The following is a 20,530-nucleotide window of genomic DNA, read 5'->3' as shown; positions in this document are numbered from 1 at the left end:
CACTAGGGTGAGGGACTTTAAACTGTAGAAATTAACTTGCTGGAAATCTCCCAATTCTCCCTTCAGATCACTGGTGAAATGTGGTGACCTGCTAATTGATGCTTTTGATAAGATATATTCGGGATAAGTAATTTTTATGTAAATAGAAATGTAGAATGAAGAAAGTTCAATTACTAGGATAGTGGATATAGTTGTTAAATCATAAATTTTTCAAAGGTAAATACCTAATTTTACTATGTGTTTGAAATGTCATTTATCTATAAATGTATATAGGTAGGTTATATTTGCATGTATAAAGGTATGTATAAGGTAGGTTGGAAAGGGTTCACACCCTTTTTAAAAGTACTTTGAAATACTTACATAATTCCATTTTGTTTTCTTTTATTCAGTTGGATTTTTATCTACGCGCCTCCATTTCCTCTATGCTAAGGACAGCAAACCAGATCTATGTCCTGCACTTTGGCTTCCAGCAGAATGAAAGCTTCTAACCTCTTCTGCCTGGGATTGATCTTCCCCTTGCTGATTTTTCAACAGGCCTGGGCTCAATTCCCACGAGAATGTGCTACTGCTGAGGCTTTGAGAAGTGGTGTGTGCTGCCCAGACCTGTCCCCTTTATCTGGGCCTGGGACTGACCCCTGTGGCTCCTCATCAGGGAGGGGCAGGTGTGAGGCAGTGACTGCAGACTCGCGACCCCACAGCCCCCAGTACCCCCACGATGGCAGAGATGATCGGGAGGGCTGGCCCCTGAGGTTCTTCAATAGGACATGCCAGTGCAATGGCAATTTCTCAGGACATAATTGTGGGAGTTGCCGTCCTGGGTGGAGAGGAGCGGCCTGCAATCAGAGGACTCTCACAGGTAAGTGGGGATAGGAATTGTGATGCAGTCTTGAGTGAGACTCAAGGTTCTTTCTAGATTCTAAAATTATTGGAGCTAGAGGAATACCTGAAAATCATAACTCCACCTTGCTTTTTTCCCAATTGAACAAACTAAGGCTTAGAAAAATTAAGAAGCTTGTTCGATTTAAAGGTTTGGAATTGAAGCTCAGACCTTCTGACAAATAATATTTTCTTTCCATTTGTTGAGCAACCTCCATCTGCTAGAAACTGTGCTAGAGTCAAGGTACTTGTATTAATTGTTACATATGAGATTCAGAAAGGTCTATCACTTGGTAAATCTGGAATTCACACTCAGCTTTATCTAGCTCTAATATTTCAGCTTCTTCAACTACCCCTGCTGGCTTACAAAGAAATTTCCCACCATAATGATAAAATCCAGGCATTTTAGATGAGAAGCTGGGTGGGCAGCCTAAGGAGCATCATATAACAAAGCATTAAATAGGAACAGCCAGAGTAATTCATTGTTTTCAATGTGTTAGACACTGGACCAAGGTTTATCAGAATACTTATTGAGTCTTTATCATGAGCTAGACTTGGTTTAATTGTTTTTATGCATGTGCTCTTTGATCTGAACAATTCTGTAAAGCAGGTATTATTTTTATCCACATTTTACAGAAGAAAAAATGAGCTCACAAAAATATGACCACAGGTTAATTCACGGGTCTTAACCACTGGACAATACTATCTACCTTGTTTTTACAAGACTTATGATGATAAAAAGAAGAAAATTCCAAGAAAAAAAAGCTAACACTGGGCCAAAATAAGTATGTCAGGATAATAGGATCATAGAAACTACAAGGAAAGTTAGAGAAAGCTAATAAAAAACCTAGAGTAAATTGGAGAGAAAAAAAAAAGAAAAGAGCAGGAAGAGAAGGAAAATAAAAAGAAACAAAACAGGCTGGAAGGAGTTTTAGTTAGGGTATTTTTTAAGTACACAGGTTGAACATCCTTTATCCAAAATCCCAAAGCTGAAGTGCTCTAAAATCCAAAATTATTTGATCCCTGACATAATGCCACAAGTAGAAAATTACATGCCATGAAACTTTGTTTTATGCAATAAAAATATTAAAACTATTGTCAAGTCGGGCATGGTAGCACATGCCTGTAATACCAGGGGCTCAGGAGTCTGAAGCAGGAGGATTGGGAGTTCAAAGCCAGCCTCAGCAAAAGTGAGGCACTAAGAAACTCAGTGAGATCCTGTCTCTAAATAAAATACAAAATAGGGATGGGGATATGGCTCAGTAGTCGAATGTCACTGAGTTCAATTCCCTGATAACGCCCCCTTCAAAAAACACTATTGTCAAAAATACCTTCAGGTTATAAGATATACATTAAAGAAATTGATTCTGTCTTTTGGACATATATCCCAAACCCAAATATTTCAAAATCCAAAGTTGAAAACATGTCTGGTTCTAATAATTTCAGATAAGGGATGCTCAACGTGTAAAATAACTGAAAACAGATTTTAACATAGATATTGCACATACAACCATCATTGGGTGAGTGGGACACAGTGTGTTACAGCATGATTATGCTGCTTCTCTACCCATTCCCTCAAGGCAAATGCTTTCATATCTCAATCTTTTATCCCTCAAGTCAGGAGAAATCTTCTCGAGTTAAGTGCAGAAGAAAAGAACCACTTTGTCCAGGCCCTGGATATGGCAAAGCGCACAACTCACCCTCAATTCGTCATTGCTACCAGGAGATCAGAAGAAATACTGGGACCAGATGGCAACACACCACAATTTGAGAACATTTCCATTTATAACTACTTTGTTTGGACACACTATTATTCAGTCAAAAAGACTTTCTTGGGTGCAGGGCAGGAGAGCTTTGGTGGGGTGGATTTCTCTCATGAAGGACCAGCTTTTCTTACCTGGCACAGGTACCACCTACTGCAGCTGGAGAGAGACATGCAGGTATGCATACCGCCATTTAATTTTCAGGTTCTTTACAAATGAAATGCCCTGTTTAGAAGTCATTTTAATTCAATGATTTTCCAAAACACCATAATACATAATGATAGAGTAATTTTATGTTATTAATCTGCCTGTAACATTGAGTTGTTTCTCCCCTACTGAATTCATATTAACTAAATTTGGTCTTTTGTCAAGTAACAAAGCCAATTAAGACATCTTTAGGTGTGGATGAAAGATATGGAGATATTCTATGACTCCATAATTGCTAAAATATCTCTAGTGAAATATGAAACAAAAAAGTCCCATTTGGCACGTCTTCTCCACCAAATGTAAGTAAATGCCTCTCTTGATCTGGATGAAGTGAGTGTATATATACTTTTTCTCCTCACTTCCTGAGTCCTGAATATGTACTTCATCATACCAGTTGCTGACTTTTTCCAATATGATGTAGAGTTTAAATAATGGAAAAAGTTTCCATTTAGATTGTTTTATTTTCATTAATATATATATTTTATTTCATTAATATATATATTTTCCCAACTACCACTTTCGGGCTTATACCAGAAGCCTATCTCAAAACATCATATCAATGGATATGTTAATTTCCTTGAATATAAAAATCATTATATATATATATATATATATATATATATATATATACACACACACACACACACACACACACACACACCTATATGCATGTGTTTGTGTATAAAAATATTTAAAAACATCATGTAGTACACACCTTAAATATACAATTTCTAACCCCCCCCAAAAAAAAACCCACATCAATCAAGCATTTTTTTTTAATTATAAGACCTCTGGGGGTTTTGGTTTTGGCATAAAATAGACCTCAAGTCAGGCATAGTTATCTCATGCTTATTTTGTTTTAAGCAAATGCACTCAAAACACACTAAAGAATCTGGTAACATGAATGATTTATTGTCCTTCCTTTTTCCAACTGCTCTGTTTCTTGAGAAAATTATTGTAATTTTAAACTAAAAATTTAAATGATTAGATCTCAGCTAGGAAATCCATATGCTACACCTGTTTCCTATATAAAATAATAGTAATGAATTTCTCCCCCAAAGTAAAAATCCAAAAATCAACCTAAAATGATATGAAAATAGAAATGTTGTTTTTACAGAATGTTTGTGCCAGCATTATTTCAGGGGGGAAAAATGGATAGAAGAGAGATAATTAACCCTCTAACATAAAAAATATATTTGTTTTAAAGTGGTCTATCCTTACACAGTTTGAGAGTGATTAAATGAATTCATCTGGTACTCCAAACATCATACTTTATAGCTCTGATTACAAGTTAGACAGTTAGTAGATTATGAGTAGATAAATCTGTCATTTGTAATTGACTCCGGATTTTCATGCTTTCAATTCCCATGGGCACACCAAAATGAAAGGGCAGTTAGAAACTATCTAAAAGCTTCAATTTTGCCTAGGTAAACTTCAACCATGTTGATTTACATTTTTAAAACCCAGCAGCATTAGGCATCCAACAAATTACAATTTAAGCGTATTATACAGTTGAAATGCCGCAGGAATGTTCTCTGGCTCCCAAATGTCAGTTGCTGAACCACAGTCTGATTCTTAATGATCCCTTAGAAGCTGTCAGTAATTTTGGTGAAATGCAATGATGGCTTCTAAACGAGGACTACAGACCCTTGGAGATCAATAACTTGGAGCCTAGAAAAGCTTCCGGCCTTCTAAAACAACAAAGCATAAGAAAAGTTTTCCTAGAAAGGGATTTAAAATGAAAAGGCATAAAGTACTGAGTTCTTAGGAAGTAAGAGAAAATAATGGCAATTTTGCACTTAAATTTCATCCTCTGTACAGAACTCCTCAAAGGCCAAAAGAGATGAGAAATAAGTAAATTAACTCAGCATTTTTTTGTGGGGGTGGGGGGATACCAGGGATTGAACTCAGTCACTTGACCACTGAGCCACATCCCCAGACTATTTTGTATTTTACTTAAAGACAGGGTCTCACTGACTTGCTTAGTGCAACTTTTACTGAGGCTGGCTTTGAACTCAGGATCCTCCTGCCTCATCCTCTGGAGTTGCTGGGATTACAGGTGTGAGCCAGCGCCCCCACGCATTTTTTAAAATGTAAGATAAGCTATAAATGATTATTAGATCTTTGGTCAAAAGAACAATAGGCACAAAGATTTATTCTACTTCTATTTAGCATTCCTTTGTTCATGAGTCTCTTAGGCAGAAGCCTCAGTCTTGGTAGTTTAGATTCTGCAGTGGGTGTCTCAAAACATCAAAACAAAACATCCTTAGGGCCCATGTAGATAAGGTAAATGTGAAAGAGATCTTGGCCTGTTATAAAGCCAGAATCTAATTTTCTATAGTCATTTAAATTCAATTAAAAATAGAAACAAAACAAAAATAGGGATTCCACAAAACACATTTCAAGGTAAAATCTGGAACTAGACTACAATTTAATGATGTTTAAATTAAAGACAGGAAGATGGAAGAAGATGTAAATGTCAAGTAGTGGATGCTATTATGGATAAATTTTGGAATAATCAATAGAAATATGAATATCTGTCCAAAAAAAAAGGAAAGAAGTTTGTCTTCCAAATTATTTACAAAAATTTCTGCATGATGATTTTAATTTTATTCTCTTTCATGCCTATGTGGATTCTTTGCAAGCCTTGTTAACTAAGTTATTTAACTTGTCTGGGACTTTCTGTCACCAAGGAGACACTAACTGGTTCCTTAGTGGCTAAAGAGAGTTAATAGAAATAGAGAGTAAAACAAACAAAGAGGAAGAGTGCAACTGAGCCAGAGAACACTAACAGAGTTTCTGTGACCTAGGAAATGTTGCAGGAGCCTTCTTTCTCCCTTCCCTACTGGAATTTTGCAACTGGGAAGAACATCTGTGATATCTGCACTGATGACTTGATGGGATCAAGAAGAAACTTCGATTCCACTCTTGTAAGCCCCAACTCTGTCTTTTCTCAATGGCGAGTGGTCTGTGAATCCTTGGAAGATTATGACACCCTGGGGACACTTTGTAACAGTAAGTTCCAGTAACAACTAGTAGTCAGAACTCCTTGTTAGATAAAGATATTAAATATGCTGTAAACATGCTGTCTGGAAGATCCTTCATTCCATTAAGGACTTCAGAATTAAAGGTACTATCCCCATAGAGGATCCATGTACAGATCCTCACCTGAGCACCTGGGATGTTCAAGGCCACCTCCAAGGTGATCCCAGGAAACAGATATTTATCTTCACATCATTTTTCTTGATTAATTCAGTCAGTATATTGCTAACTTCCTTATTTTTAGCAATGGCCAGTTGTATAAATTAATCCTCTTAGTATATGCAGTTCTGCTTAGTAGTCATGTGTCTTGGGTTGGAATTTCACAGAAATATTTCCGAAGAAAATCTGAAGTATGCAAAAAAGATTTGGAAATGCTCTGAGAGGAGAAAAAAGAATAAAGGGAGGGAGGGAGAAAAGGAGGAGAAAACACAAAAATATTTGTGTTTATTCAATAGAGTTAAAAGCCAAAGGTGATAAAGGGGACATTTTTCAGAAAAGAAAGGTACCATATAGGTGCTGCCCACCAGTGAGCCACATTGCGTCCCTCCTGAAGTTAACCTGAGAGAATTCTTGACCAGTTTCCCTAGCATCCTTTCTCCAGGAAACTGATGTTCCTTTCACAGGATAAGTTTCTGTAATTTGTGAATCTGTTCTTGAGTTTCCTTGGATGATATTACTTATCTCTGCACTATTAACATTAGGTCTTAAATATCTAAGTCTCCTACCCCAACTTATTTTTCTTCTTCAGGCATTTTGGGCTATTTTGAACATTTGCTCTTCCATATAAAAACTAGAAGCATGGGTATTTATATTCAGAACATTTTTCTACACATATTTTCCTTCATTAAGTGTTAAATTATTTTATAAGTTTAAAAAGAGAATATTCTAATAATGTGCAAGGCACTGAAAAAAAAAATCCTCTACAGCAACAGTTTGATTCCCAGCACTGAAAAACAAAACAAAAATACTCCAACAAAACAAGACAAAAAAAAAAAAACAAAAAAAACGAGGAAGAGACAGAGAAAGTAACCTTAAATAGAACAGAAGGAAATAGGTGTATAATTTTCACCATTGAAAGAGTATTTAGCTGTTTATAGAAATAAAAATATGTGATACTATATAATATAACTATATAATAAAATTATATATATAACTATATATAATTATATAATATAATTTTCCTCTATGGAAATTTAAAAATTCAAATAAATTTGTATTTTTTGTCAGGCTGAGTTATTCTACCTGTGGCAGAGAAATTAACTGGAAGTGCATACCAAAGCTGTTATATTTGGACTTCAGAGTTTTCCAGGCATTTTCTAATCATATTTATGATTGGGTGCCCCAAAAAAGGACAATTCAATAAAGTGAAGATGTTTTATTTTCATCACAGGTTTTCTATCAATAGAACAAGTCTCAAAATTCAAAGACATAGTTTTATGACAAATTAACAATTATTTGCAGTGAAACAAACTTTAAAATTACCCTGGTCTCAGTTCAATATATAAAAACCAAATATTTTATTTATTAGCTAAGGAAAAGAAAAGGGGAAACTAAATTTTTATTGAATACATTATATATCTCATAGTGTGTGTGCTTTAGTATCTTTAATCCTCACAGCAATTATTTCTTCTCTCTACTTTTCCTCTTGGAAAATCCTATTTATTCTTGTGGTTTCATTGATCATCCTTGTAGGAAACCCATACATATTATATCAGATCAATACTTCCTCAGCTATCTCATTGTTTATATTCTTCTTGCACTCCACTTGGTTGATTGAAAAAGTGATTTATTGACATGTAATATTCTTCGAGCTACTAAAATATCATCTTTGATTAATCAAATGAAAAATAGTTCTTTTTATGCCATATTGCTCAAATCTATTTTTTCCTTCAAATACTCAGAATTTTCTATTCATTCTTGTAAATTCCATAGAACTCTGACACGCTGGATGTGAATATTTGTTCATGTTTAAAAAATTTAAAAATAACTGGAGACAGTTAAATAAATAGCCTTAAATATTTTCTTTACTCTCGAAATTCTTTACTATGAAATTCCACAAGGGAAAATTAGGATATAGTACTTAGAAATTCAAGTTAATCCATACATTTTTGGGAAGGGGGATTTATTGATAACTCCCTAAACAGTAATCCTCAAAATATCAGCTCAGATTGATAGTTTAACTAGTCATTTCGGAAAAATTTTGGTGATGATGTAACCCCAATAAAAATGCACATATACTTTCCAATCTCAGTATAGGTGTATTTTTATTTATATATTATATAAAGTTCATTATGCTAATTCATCAGGTAGTAATAATTATGTTAATTACTATGCAATATAGGAAGTTTTATGAACAAAGTAAGTGGAATGTGAGTTGAAGTTGCAATACTCTCTCTCCCAGTCCAATTATATTTTTTGTCCCTTTAGGGCACATATTTTTCTCTCTGGAGACCAGTGGGACAGACTGATGCAAAATGCTCCTAGTCAATCTCCTCTCCTCCCACCAGTCTAATTTCTTCCTAATGAATTAAATATAACTTTCTGTTCCTGCTACTTGATGTCTCCACAATAAGGCTCTGGTCTAGCTTCCCTTTGTTCCCCACAGTCCACTATACTCTTCTATTGCCACATATTCCTGGAAGGCTCTTCTCCAAACAAGCATTTTTTACATCCATCAAGAGCCTTCCCAATCAACAATACACACCAAACAATTGCTGTAAATGCCAGGCACTGTGAAGACCAAGGAGCACACTGCTGAGCAAGGACAGAAGAGTTCTTCTGAGAAGGTTTCTGTATAAATAGAAGAGAGCAGCTTGACCCCTCATTATTTCCTCTGCCTAAAATGATTTGCTTAGTAAAATTCCTCCTAGTTCTATGGAAATTCTTTTCAACCCTTCAGAGTTCTTTATAAATCGCTTGTTTATGAAATCGTCTCTCTCTCTCTCTCTCTCTCTCTCTCTCTGTTCTCTTTCTCCCTCCATCATCCTTCCTCTCTTCTTCACTCCCTTCAAGTTCCTATCATATTATCTATCCCTAGTAACACAGCTCTTTGTTTACCTATTTGTTCCTACTCTTCAGAAACTTGAATTATTTATCACATTAATTGAAGAAAAAGCTGAAGAATGTGTACTTATTGAAATGCACACTACTTTACAAAGTGATTGGGGATTTTTTTCCCCCCTTAGGCCTCTGAAGACTTGAAACAAATGGCATTTTGGTGTGAAATTGTGTGTGTGTGTGTGTGTGTGTGTGTGTGTGAGAGAGAGAGAGAGAGAGAGAGAGAGAGAGAGAGAGAGAGAGAGAGAGAATTTATTGCCGAATCTAGGTTTGGGAGATAATTTCAGGAAAATCCAATTTTTTATGGAATTCTCACTTTGTTATATTCTCATGAAAAAAAAATAAAATTTGTTTCCTACCAAGGAAAACCTACTTTTCAGTGTTCATGCTGTGCATAAAGTTTTAGAGCTGGGGGTGGTGGCACATACCTGCAATTTCAACTACTCCAGAGGCTGAGACAGGAGGAACACAAGTTCAAGGCCAGCTTTATCCTGTCACAAAAAATAAAAGGACCCACGATGTAGCTCAGTAGTTGAGCTGGATACAATTCCTAGTACAAACAAACAAGCAAACAATAACAACAGAACGTTTAGAGAGTAAGGACAAGACCTCTGGCCATCCTATAAATGTTTGCCCTCTTTTTTCCCCAGGCACGGAGGGTGGGCCAATCAGGAGAAATCCAGCTGGAAATGTGGGCCGACCCATGGTGCAGCGTCTTCCCGCACCACAGGATGTCGCTGAGTGCTTGGAAGTTGGTGTATTTGACACACCTCCTTTTTATTCCAATTCTACAAACAGTTTCCGGAACACAGTGGAAGGCAAGTAAACTAAATCGGTGCTTTGGAGAGGAAGCTGCCAGGTTCAAAATCAGGTCTCTCTGAAAAGGCTTTGAATGGCATATTGGTCCTGTGAGTTCCTATGAAATGAGTACTGGTATCATTTACTCACAATTTTATGTTCAAAAAAAGAAGCTTCTTGAAGTGTCAGACTATGAAACTCCATGTAATAATTACAGAGGAAGACACTGAAAATTATTTTCCACTCTTAAACACCAAAAAAACCCTTAAAGTCAAATTTCTGGCAGCAACCTGGCCATTAAGTGCGACTATATCCAAGTCTAGCCCTGGCAAATAATATTCAAGAATTGACATTTATTTTTTAAAAACAATGTTCTTTAATAAGTCAAAATAAAAATTTAAAGTAATTTCAAACAATTAGTTGACATTCTCTAAAACCCGATTTAGGCGTGTTATATATAGGTTTTATCATCCTGTAACTTTTTAAAAACACTTTCTAAAAAATTGATTTATCTTCTTCTGACTTTTAATTTGAGCTTTCTTGCTCACCAACATTTTTCAAGTATCTCAAAGCTGAGAAAACTGAAATCGAAAGAAGTGAAAGGACTTTCCTGAGATAATTAGCTACTTAGTAACAGAACACAGATTCAAATCCAAACTTTCTAAGTCCAATGTCTTGAAATAATAAATTTTGATACTCTAAATCATACTTGATATATATTTAAATTTTTAAAGGAATATAATTACATGTAACTTTAATATAAACTTCTTATTGTTCAAATTTTCCTTAAAGACAGCATTGCACACATTAGAGGATGTGCTCTGCTACCCTGCCACTCAGAAAATGAGCACAGGTCTCTCTCCTGTGATCTGAGATACTTGATAAATAAACATGATAATTAATTCTCTTCCCTTTTATTATCAAAATCATATGTCATTCTTATCTGCCTTTAAGTGTGTTTTAAATTTAATAACTACATAAATGCAATCATTTGGAGATGATTCCCTAGATAATTACTATATATCGACTAAACTAGAATTTATAAACTAAGTAGACTGATTTCTAAGACAATATACAGATTGTTTTATTAATGCCTAATAGAAGATAAATTATACTGATTTCCTGGCAGCAGAACGTATGAAAATTCATACATTTTATGTACATTATAAACAATCTTTAAATATTTCCTGTTATCAAAATATAAAGGAATAAATGCATGAAAGATGAATAAATGAATGAATAGCTTTACCTATACAGCATTCTTCAAGCCATTCAAACACATATAACTCTTCACTTATATTTGCAATCTTCTTGGCATCTATCTTCATTTTCTCCTTAATATAGTGAAATATTTATCAAAAATCCTATAAATGTTTTGACAGTAGATTTTCCAGATGTTTAAAACTAGTACAGAAATGGTAGGAAAGTGCTGAGACATATTAAATTCCCTACAAAAAAATAATTTTCTAAAAATAAACATGCTGACAGTCATTGAAAAAGAGTTGAGGTTGAAGACAAAAGTAACATCTGGCATTTTAAGTTTCAGGACAAACAAAGTGGTGTTCTTCCAATTGTGTCAGCAATTTTTAGTGACACCTGGAGATCTCTACTATCTTTATTTTCATGTAGAACAATGTCTGCCTTGTCAAGATAGAATGTTGTATAAATTTTGACTGACATGCTTGGTAGGTCATTATTTATAACCTAGAGGTTACCTTTAGAATGTCATGCCACTAGTTTAAAACTAACCTAGTTTTGGAAATAACAAGCAAATGTCATCAGCCATTGGAACTGAGAAGTCATGCTATTATATTAAAGCAAAATTTGGCCTGAAAAACATTGGATAACTGTTTCTCTACATGATCACTGCTGTTGATTTGAAAAGTGAAATATCTGCAGCATTTTCTACTGTTCTCATACTTACTTTTAAATCTAGGTTACAGTGATCCAACAGGGAAGTATGACCCTGCTGTTCGGAGTCTTCACAATTTGGCCCATCTATTCTTGAATGGGACAGGAGGACAAACCCATTTGTCTCCAAATGACCCCATTTTTGTCCTTCTGCATACTTTCACTGATGCTGTCTTTGATGAATGGCTGAGGAGATATAATGCTGGTGAGACACTTTCATATACTTTTATCAGGCTCCACGAAGGGGATTGCTCTGATGGCACGGTTATCAGTTTAAGCTAGCACTCGACACACATAAAATACCCTTCAAAATAAGAATAAAATAGCTGTACTCTCTAGCCATTGCCAGATATTCAAAGTCACTCTGAAAGTGCAGGAGCCTCTCAGGATAGTTACTTTAAGATGACATTTATTCATTGGGACTAACCAGATAATGCCTTCTCATTTTTGCTATGAAAAAATGATTATCAGGTCTCCCAACTTTTTCTTCCCATATTTTCCAACCAATATTCTCATTGTTTTTTAACATAAATGGGAAAACCTAACAGAGCTCTTTTTTGGTGCCCCCCCCCAAACTAAATATTCCACACCTGATTAATCCACAGTTCTGAGTTTTGTTTATTTTATGCCCTTACATAAAATTGAAATTTTATTAAATTAAAAAGTTAATGTTGATTTTTATACTATACCATAGAAAATCTCTTTTAAAAAGTTCATTTCAGTCAATGCATTGTTTAAATATTATTAGAAAGACCTCTTTTTCTGCATCCCTACTCAGCTGAGAGTCTTGTATTACTTTTTGAAAGATGAAAATACTCCAAATAGTTAATATTTTGAAAGTGATCTACATTTTGGCTTCTGTGCTTTTAGTTCATCATGCACATAAACAAGGTATCTGAGGTTAATTAACCATTGATTTGTCTGTTCTTAATTTTATGTGTGTGCATGTGTTTGTGTGTATAGTAGAAGTCTCTATTCCAACCTGCTCAGTACCACTAATTGATGAGTTGGTTAACAGTCTATTGCATTGGAAAATTTTTAACAAACAAGCAACTTACACATAAATATTGTTCAGTTGTCAATGAATTATGAATTAATTGATTGGGGTTCTACTTCATATTTCATGAGTATTTATATAAAAAAACTGTAATCACAACAAAGTGTCTAATATTTGCAGTATCAGCTTCTAAAAAGTAAAAAAAAAAAAAAAAGACAATAAGACTTTTGTGATGCAAACTGAGCACAGCATTCTGGGTTTCCATGATTCCCTCACCCCTTATGATTATCTTGCCCACTCCCTAATCTATTTAGTCATTCACTTTTAACAAAACTTTCCAAAGTTCTCAACTTGTATCTTATAGAAGAAATGTCATTTTTTTCAATCATAATTATCACTTTGTGTATATTTAACTGTATTATTTTGTTATAATAACAAGTAAACTGGAATTAACAAGGTAAGGAATTAACAAACCCAAGTTTTGTTAAACATATACTTCTAAAAACTAACCAGCAGTATATAAATTATGCTTATCTACAATGCCATGTATGTTAATAAACTTTTCGAAGAAAATGGAGAATTTTAGGTAATCTGGCAAGTCTCTTTAAGTGGAGTTTTCTTTCAGTAATGAAAATTGTTCTGTTGCTTTTCATATCTTGATTGAAAAATAATTTCTTCACATTAATAGCAATTGGTTAAAGTTCTCTAGATCCAAAAGTCATTGATGAACCAGAAAAAAAAAATAGCTTTATTTTATTTTCCTGATGCTTCCTTTGTTTGAGCTATACCTAGCATAAAGTTTCTCAGTTACCTGGTAAGTAGTGGAAAGAAAAGTATTATAAATAAAAAATAGAAAATTTGTCTCCAGCATATACCTGAGAAAATGTGGCCAAAAAATTAAAGGGTAATTTGTAAAGCAATGTCAAAACAACTATCATATGGAGAAATAAAAATAAAAATATTAGAAGAATTTCTAAAATTTTCCATAAATAAGAGCTCTTCATGAAAATAAATCTAGGAGCAGAGAATGAAATTACTTTCTATATGTATCAAAGATCTCTATAAATATATTGAAGGTTATTTCAAATTCTTAGGATTATAGAATTAATTACTAACATCAGAATGGGATAACAATTATATTTTATAGTCAAACGAAATTACAGTCATTCACATTATAATACCCATTATGGAATTTTCTTAATAGACATGAGATAGTCCAACACAGACCATCCAACTCTAATTACAATAGCATTAATTTCTATTTACTAAATTGTAGGTCTGTGTAACATATAATTCAATTCTCTCTCTTTTTTCCCAACTGACAATTATGAGTTAATATTTAAACATAGTAGCCCAAAAGTTTAGTGCATTTCTCAGAAGGCAGTTAATACATTCCCAGAACAATTACTACTTCACCTCTTGAACCATGAGAGAAATGAAGTAATCACACACATCCATATGAATCCTTCACAAACATTATATGGGAGCACCTACTATTTCCTGGGAAGTATTCTAGGTTCCAGAAGTAGGATACAAAACTCAGACCTGCCTGGTGGTAGAAATGACCATAAATAAGTGTAAATATACTATGTTATATTAGATTGTAAAACAGATAGTGTATTTGATTGTAAAAGTCTACGTAGACAAAATCAAAACACAAGATAGGGAGTACTATGTAGATACATGGAGGAAGATTGATCCAAACAAAAAAGCAGAAAGGAGCCCAATGTGGTCGGAGCAGAAGAGGAAGTAGGTAGAGAATGGTAAGAGATACTAAGGTCAGAGGGAACACACTGCAGAAACTCAAGATCCTTCAGTTTAAGAGAGATGGGGAGCATTGGAAAGATTTTCACATAGAGAAGTTACATGGCAATCCAGTTGCTGCTACTGTTATTTTTACTATTATTCCTCCAATGGATTTCACTTCATCACACAGGTGGAACTGAATTAGGTTGAGATTGGTCAAGTCAGGATTCACAAGAAAGATGAAATGAGAAGTTTGAAAATTTACCTGAATTATTACCAGGTGTGGTGGCACACGCCTGTAATCCCAAAGGTTCAGGAGACTGAGACAGGAAAATCACAAGTTCAAGGCCAGCCTCAGCAACTTAGAAAGGCCCTAAGCAATTTAGTGAGACCCTGTCTCAAAATTATAAAAATAAGAACAATAAGGGCTAGGGATGGAGCTCAGTGTAAAACATCTCTGGGCTCAATCCCCAGTACCAAAAAAAAATTATCTGAATTATTAACCTGAATGTGTAACTTTAACAAATAACTACTAAAAATGTACTGGATTATGAGCTCCTTGAGGGCAGGAATGTTACCTTTTCATAGCTAAAATGCCAGTGTCTATGCCAGTGCCTGTCACCAGTAGGCACTCAGCACGTTTTATCAAATAAATATTCAATTAGCTTTAACACAGTGAATATAAAGTTGCCAAAATGTAAACACCACTTGCCAAGTCAGTGATCATTGTTCTTCAAACAATGTGATTTATAGGATCACAGTAACTGTTGAGGTAATACACATCTTGCAAATAGAATATATAAAATCCAACTGGCCTTCTCAAATATTCTAGCCCTTAAAAATATATTCTCATTAGTGTCCTGCACAAGCCCACTTAGTGACATTCCATTTGGTATTTAATTATAATCCCATATAAATAGATAAAAACAAAGAACAACCTTTTGCCACAAAGAACCGATTATTTCTTTTATCCCTAAAGAAATTCACTAATGAATGATATGTGTTCACTAATGAATGATAATGTTAATGATATAAATGCCTCATATATAAATACCTTATACTTAGAAACAAGAGAGAGGGAATGAAGCAAATTATATTGCAGGAACTTAATGAAAATTTTTAATTATTTTTTCATAACAATAAAAACCTGAATTAATATGGATTTCTCTAAAAGAAAACATAAAGAAATGAAAAATATCAAACAAATTTGTCGTTAAGGACAATCTCCAATAAATACATCATCTCTCAAATTTGAAATACAGATGACACTACAGTAAGTCATAGATGTATCTTTTCTTTGACTTTGAAAAATGTTTTATGCATTTTAAATTATCTGCCATAATTTTAAAAATAAAATAACTATAATCATCATAGATAATATGATACTAAAATTCCTCTGTTCATAAAGATTTTACATGTGTATTAAATGATATGTTTATGTGCATTCAAAGCATGTGAACCGTTTTATGTAGTTTTCTGTTCTATATAGTGAAATTTTATGTCTTAATTCATTGTGAAATATGAAAAACATTTTTACATTCTCTATTAATATTGAACACCTAAAAATATAATAATCACATTAATATTAACTTCATATTTATTAACCAGTTGTCTTTGGAATATATTAGATATATCCACATTCCCATTGGAAAATGCTCCTATTGGACATAACAGACAGTACAATATGGTGCCATTCTGGCCTCCAGTTACCAACACAGAGATGTTTGTTACTGCTCCAGACAACCTGGGATATGCTTATGAAGTTCAATGGCCAAGTGAGTGTTAAAAATGTATTTTTAATGTGGTATTTTCCAAAAGCAAGCTTGTTGTCTCTAAAGTAAAATAATCACAATATTCTGAAGCAAACCTTTTCATTGAATATGAAACTTTCATTTGGACTTTTGTTTGGGGATAAAGAGATGGAATTTAACATTTATTGAGAACTCTGATGTGCTTTTGAGCTGATTATTCAGCACTCTGTCTCATTTAATCTTCACAAGTCTTTGAGGTAAGTATTACAATTCTTGCTTCACAATTAAAGAAGCTGATGTTTAAAGAGGTTTGATTGTCAGAGATCTCATTTCCATTAAGTGGGAAGAATGAGTTGTCAGCTTATATTTATAAATGAAGAGGGATCAAGATATTCTTAAGCTTTTCTTTCTGAGATTTTGAAATTCAAAACTTTCCTATTCAATTTTAAATCTCAACAAGCATCATTTCTTCAACTTAAAAATGGAAATGAAAATAACTGTCCAATGAAAATAACTGTAGATTACTAAATGAAAATAACTAAATAAATGAAAATAACTGTAGACTACTAAAGAAGTTAGAAAGTGCCTTCCAGATTACAAATGCTGCATTAAGCAATGTGGTCCATTGAAATTAAATTTGAAGATTTCTGTTAAAGTGATTACAACAATACCTTATTCAAGTTGCCCATGTTTTAGTGACAAATATTTTAATAATATATTTTTAACTCTCATTTTCTTTTTCAAATAGGTCGGGATTTCAGTATATCTGAGATTGTTACCATAGCAGTAATTGCTGCTTTATTACTGGTGGCAGTTGTTTTTGTGGGTGCTTCTTGTCTGATTCGTGCCAGAAACAAAATGGATGAAGCTAATCAGCCTCTCCTCACTGATCAGTATCAACACTATGCTGACGAATATGAAAAAATCCAGAATCCTAATCAGTCCAGGGTCTGATAACAAGAAACCTATTCCTGTATGCATTAGTATCAGAGAAAATCCTGTTTGAAAAATAGTAGATTGACTTATTAACTGTATTTTCTTTTACTTTGTTATTTTCTTTGTTATACAGACGTATTAGATTAAAGCATCATTCTTCAGAGCAGAGAAGAATAATTTGGACTCTTTTCAATAGATTATAATTATGAGCTCTATTTAAAATAGTAGGCTGAACCAATTCTATAATATTTGATGGGATAGTGTGATGATCTTTAGCATGCTTCAAAGGTTGACTATATAAGATATTATGCTTTAAATATAAATAAAAATAAAGTTTGACATAAGATCTCTGTTTAAAATACATGAGTGGGCATTTCTACAGTTTTAAAATGCAAATGTATTTTCATTTTTGATATTGGTCCACAGATATAAAGGCAGCCACATTTATTGATCAAAATTAATTATGTGGAGTTATAAATAAATGAGATCTTAATTCACTTTTTCAAATTGGTGTTGTCATTTGGTTTCAGCTTATATTATTTAGTCTCAGAGTTTTAGACAGTTTTGCATTTCTGTGACCCAAAGTCCTGACAAGAACAACTTACTGGAGCAAAAATTTATTCTGACTCAGCTTTTCAGAGGTTCAGTTCACTGTTGGCCAACTCAGGACATGGCAACCAGAAAGCAAAGAAAGAATTCCCTCACCAGGGCTAGATATAAACTCCAAATATATAGCCTCCAGTGATCTGCTTCCTCCAGCCATACTTTACCTGCCTACAATTATAACCCAGTAAACTCATAGGATTAATCCCCTAATTAGGTTATAATTCTCATAATCTTATCATTTTACCTCTGAATCTTCTTGCATTGTCTCGCACATGAATGTGGGGGGACACCTTATATCTAAACCATAATAGTCAGGTTCAAGGCCCAAACAAAATCACAGTCTTTGTCACACTTTGGAGAGATAAAGCTTTTCTTTGCTAAGAGAGGGCTGCTGTTGTCTGTTTACCACTGTGTCCCCCTACCTCCAATTCACTGAAAGGGAAAGGAATTCACTACCCATTCATACATTTCACCTCTTAATACCACTTCTAGCATCTTAGAAGTCTACAAAGAAAGCATAAAAGTAGAGAACATGCTTCCTAGTATTCACAGATAGTGTTCTGTTCTCTGTATTTCAGTCAAATAGCATATATTATCATTTGCCAACCTTGTATTTATTTTCAAAATAAAATATTATTTATTTTATTCTCTGCTTCTATCCAGTTTTGCAGTTATGCCATTTTCCCCTGTTTTTCTGTTTGTTTGTTTGATTTTATTTTGTTTGTGGTGTTGGGGCTTGAACCCAGAGCCTCATGAATGCTATGCAAGCGCTCTACCACTGAGTCACATTCCCAGCCCTTCCTTCTGTTCTAACTTGAAGTACTTTTTCTCTTTTTGTGTTCTATAAAATAATATTTCCAAGATGAACTGTATACATTGATTATAAATGAACAAACATTTAAATTAAAATTGGAAAAAAGAAATACTAACTATAATAACCTTAACCTTTAGAAAATGGCTAATTTGATATTCCCAAAACAATATACAGAAACAAAATTAAAGTCATATTACTCTAATTTGTTACTAGTTTTCTTTATATTAACCAATCCTAAGGCTATGTACATAAGATAAACAGACACATATATTAAAGAGCTTGATATAAAAATAGGATTTTTTAAACTTTCAAATATCATTACTCAATTAATTTTTTAGAAATACATTTGATTTATCAACATGCTATATATTCATAGATTTTCAGAGAAATTATTGTGAACTGTAAGATTTATTTTTTACATAGAACAGCAATGAAACTGAACACCCCCACTTCATAGTTTTGGATATTTAATAATTACTTATTCCAGAAACATTTATTAAGCATATACTAAGTATCAGTGATAGTTCAAGGCACAATGGAATTTTGGAGGAGAAAATCAGGACTGTAAAATTGAGAAGGTCATATTTGACTTGGGCCTCAATGAATGCCAAAGGATTTACCAAATATAAAGTAGAGAAGGGCATTCTGTTCAGAAGTGACAAAATGAGTAAAGGCACAGAAGTTTGAAAGAGCATGGAACATTCAAAAATATAAAGTAGGTCACTGTGGTTAGAGCATAGACTTCATGGAGGGGAATAGGAAGATATATTGGGACTAAAACCAGGATATCCTATATGCAATACTAAAGAGTTTGGAATTCATTCTACAGAAAAGGCATAACAGGAGAAAGTCATAAATAAGCTATGTTTTAGAAAGATAATGATGGTTGTGATACCCATACATAATGTTGATGAGGAATGGTTTGAGTAGAGACTAACAGGCTAGTTAATATGTAATAGCTTGTGGGAGAAGAGAAGAGGACCCAAATATAAACATTAATTGCAAATAACTCTAAGAGAAAGCTGCACTTATTATGATTCATGTGAAGTGTGTCACTGTATTTTTCTTACATTCAAGGAATTTCATTTATTGTATTGCTCTATAATACCGTCTGAGTTATCTTGATCAGGCAACCATTGCTCTTCCTATAATAAGGTAAATTATTCATAACAAATAATACTCATCTGTTGCCTTGGAATTTTTTTCATTGTTCTTAGTCCTCCAGTTCTCCTATAAAACATAGTATTTGGTATTATTATGCACTCACTGGAAAGCAAATTTCACACCACTTTAAATTTACTCTTTTCAGTTACATAAATACCAATTACATGCCAATGCACAAACTGAACTCAGCTTTATGGTTTAATTGGAGTGAGAAAAAAATGCCCAAATGGATCTTCCTATACAATCAAAAATAAAAAGTGATTATGTTTGTAGCCCAGAGTTATATCTTGTCTTTATTCCCAGAAGCAGATTTCAGAGCTAGTAGAAACATACAAATCCTTGAACTTTAAAAATTAGATACAGGAAAAAAGAGAAGTTTGAGGCTATTAAAGTTGTGAATACCATTCACGAAGCATCAATAATGCTACATATTTTTTGTTCTTTGCTGAATTCTGGTGAAAGAATTTTATCCATTGAACAATCAATGTACAATGGTGTTGGGCAGAGAGCTAACATGTAATAAGAAGAAAAACTATTTAACAATATTGACAAATTAAATATCATAATACAGATGAAATTTCACAAGAAAAAATGCAGAATATAATAATTCAGAAATATCACTGCAAAATACATGTAGAGGAAAGAAGGAACTTCCATGATTCTTGACGAAATAACCAGAAGATTTTAGTGAATTTCAAGTTTGCTATATAATAAAAAGTGTAAGACAATAAAAAAGAAAATGTGTATGCAACTGACAAAGGGGGTGTATTGCTTGTGCACTGAACTTCATTAATACATAAGTAGAAATCTGAGATGCCCAAGTCACATCTGGAATATTTATTCAACTCTAAGGCCACTTTCA

At 33.6% G+C, this 20,530-nt stretch overlaps 1 protein-coding gene across 1 annotated transcript; it reads left to right on the top strand.

The window, feature by feature from the left end:
• Positions 1–468: 468 nt before the first annotated feature.
• TYRP1 (tyrosinase related protein 1) lies at positions 469–17,102 on the top strand (the record flags this gene model as incomplete). The annotated part of the gene is made up of 7 exons (XM_081281255.1): positions 469–856; positions 2,494–2,816; positions 5,657–5,861; positions 9,596–9,763; positions 11,680–11,859; positions 16,026–16,172; positions 16,897–17,102. The coding sequence occupies exons 1-7, from the start codon at positions 475–477 to the stop codon at positions 17,100–17,102; spliced, it is 1,611 nt and encodes a 536-aa protein (XP_081137381.1). The 5' UTR covers positions 469–474.
• Positions 17,103–20,530: the final 3,428 nt, after the last annotated feature.

The sequence above is a fragment of the Spermophilus citellus genome, assembly GCF_964194105.1.
Source record: "Spermophilus citellus genome assembly, chromosome: 2".
In the NCBI taxonomy this organism is placed as follows: domain Eukaryota; kingdom Metazoa; phylum Chordata; class Mammalia; order Rodentia; family Sciuridae; genus Spermophilus; species Spermophilus citellus.
This window is presented reverse-complemented; position numbering and strand designations above follow the sequence as displayed.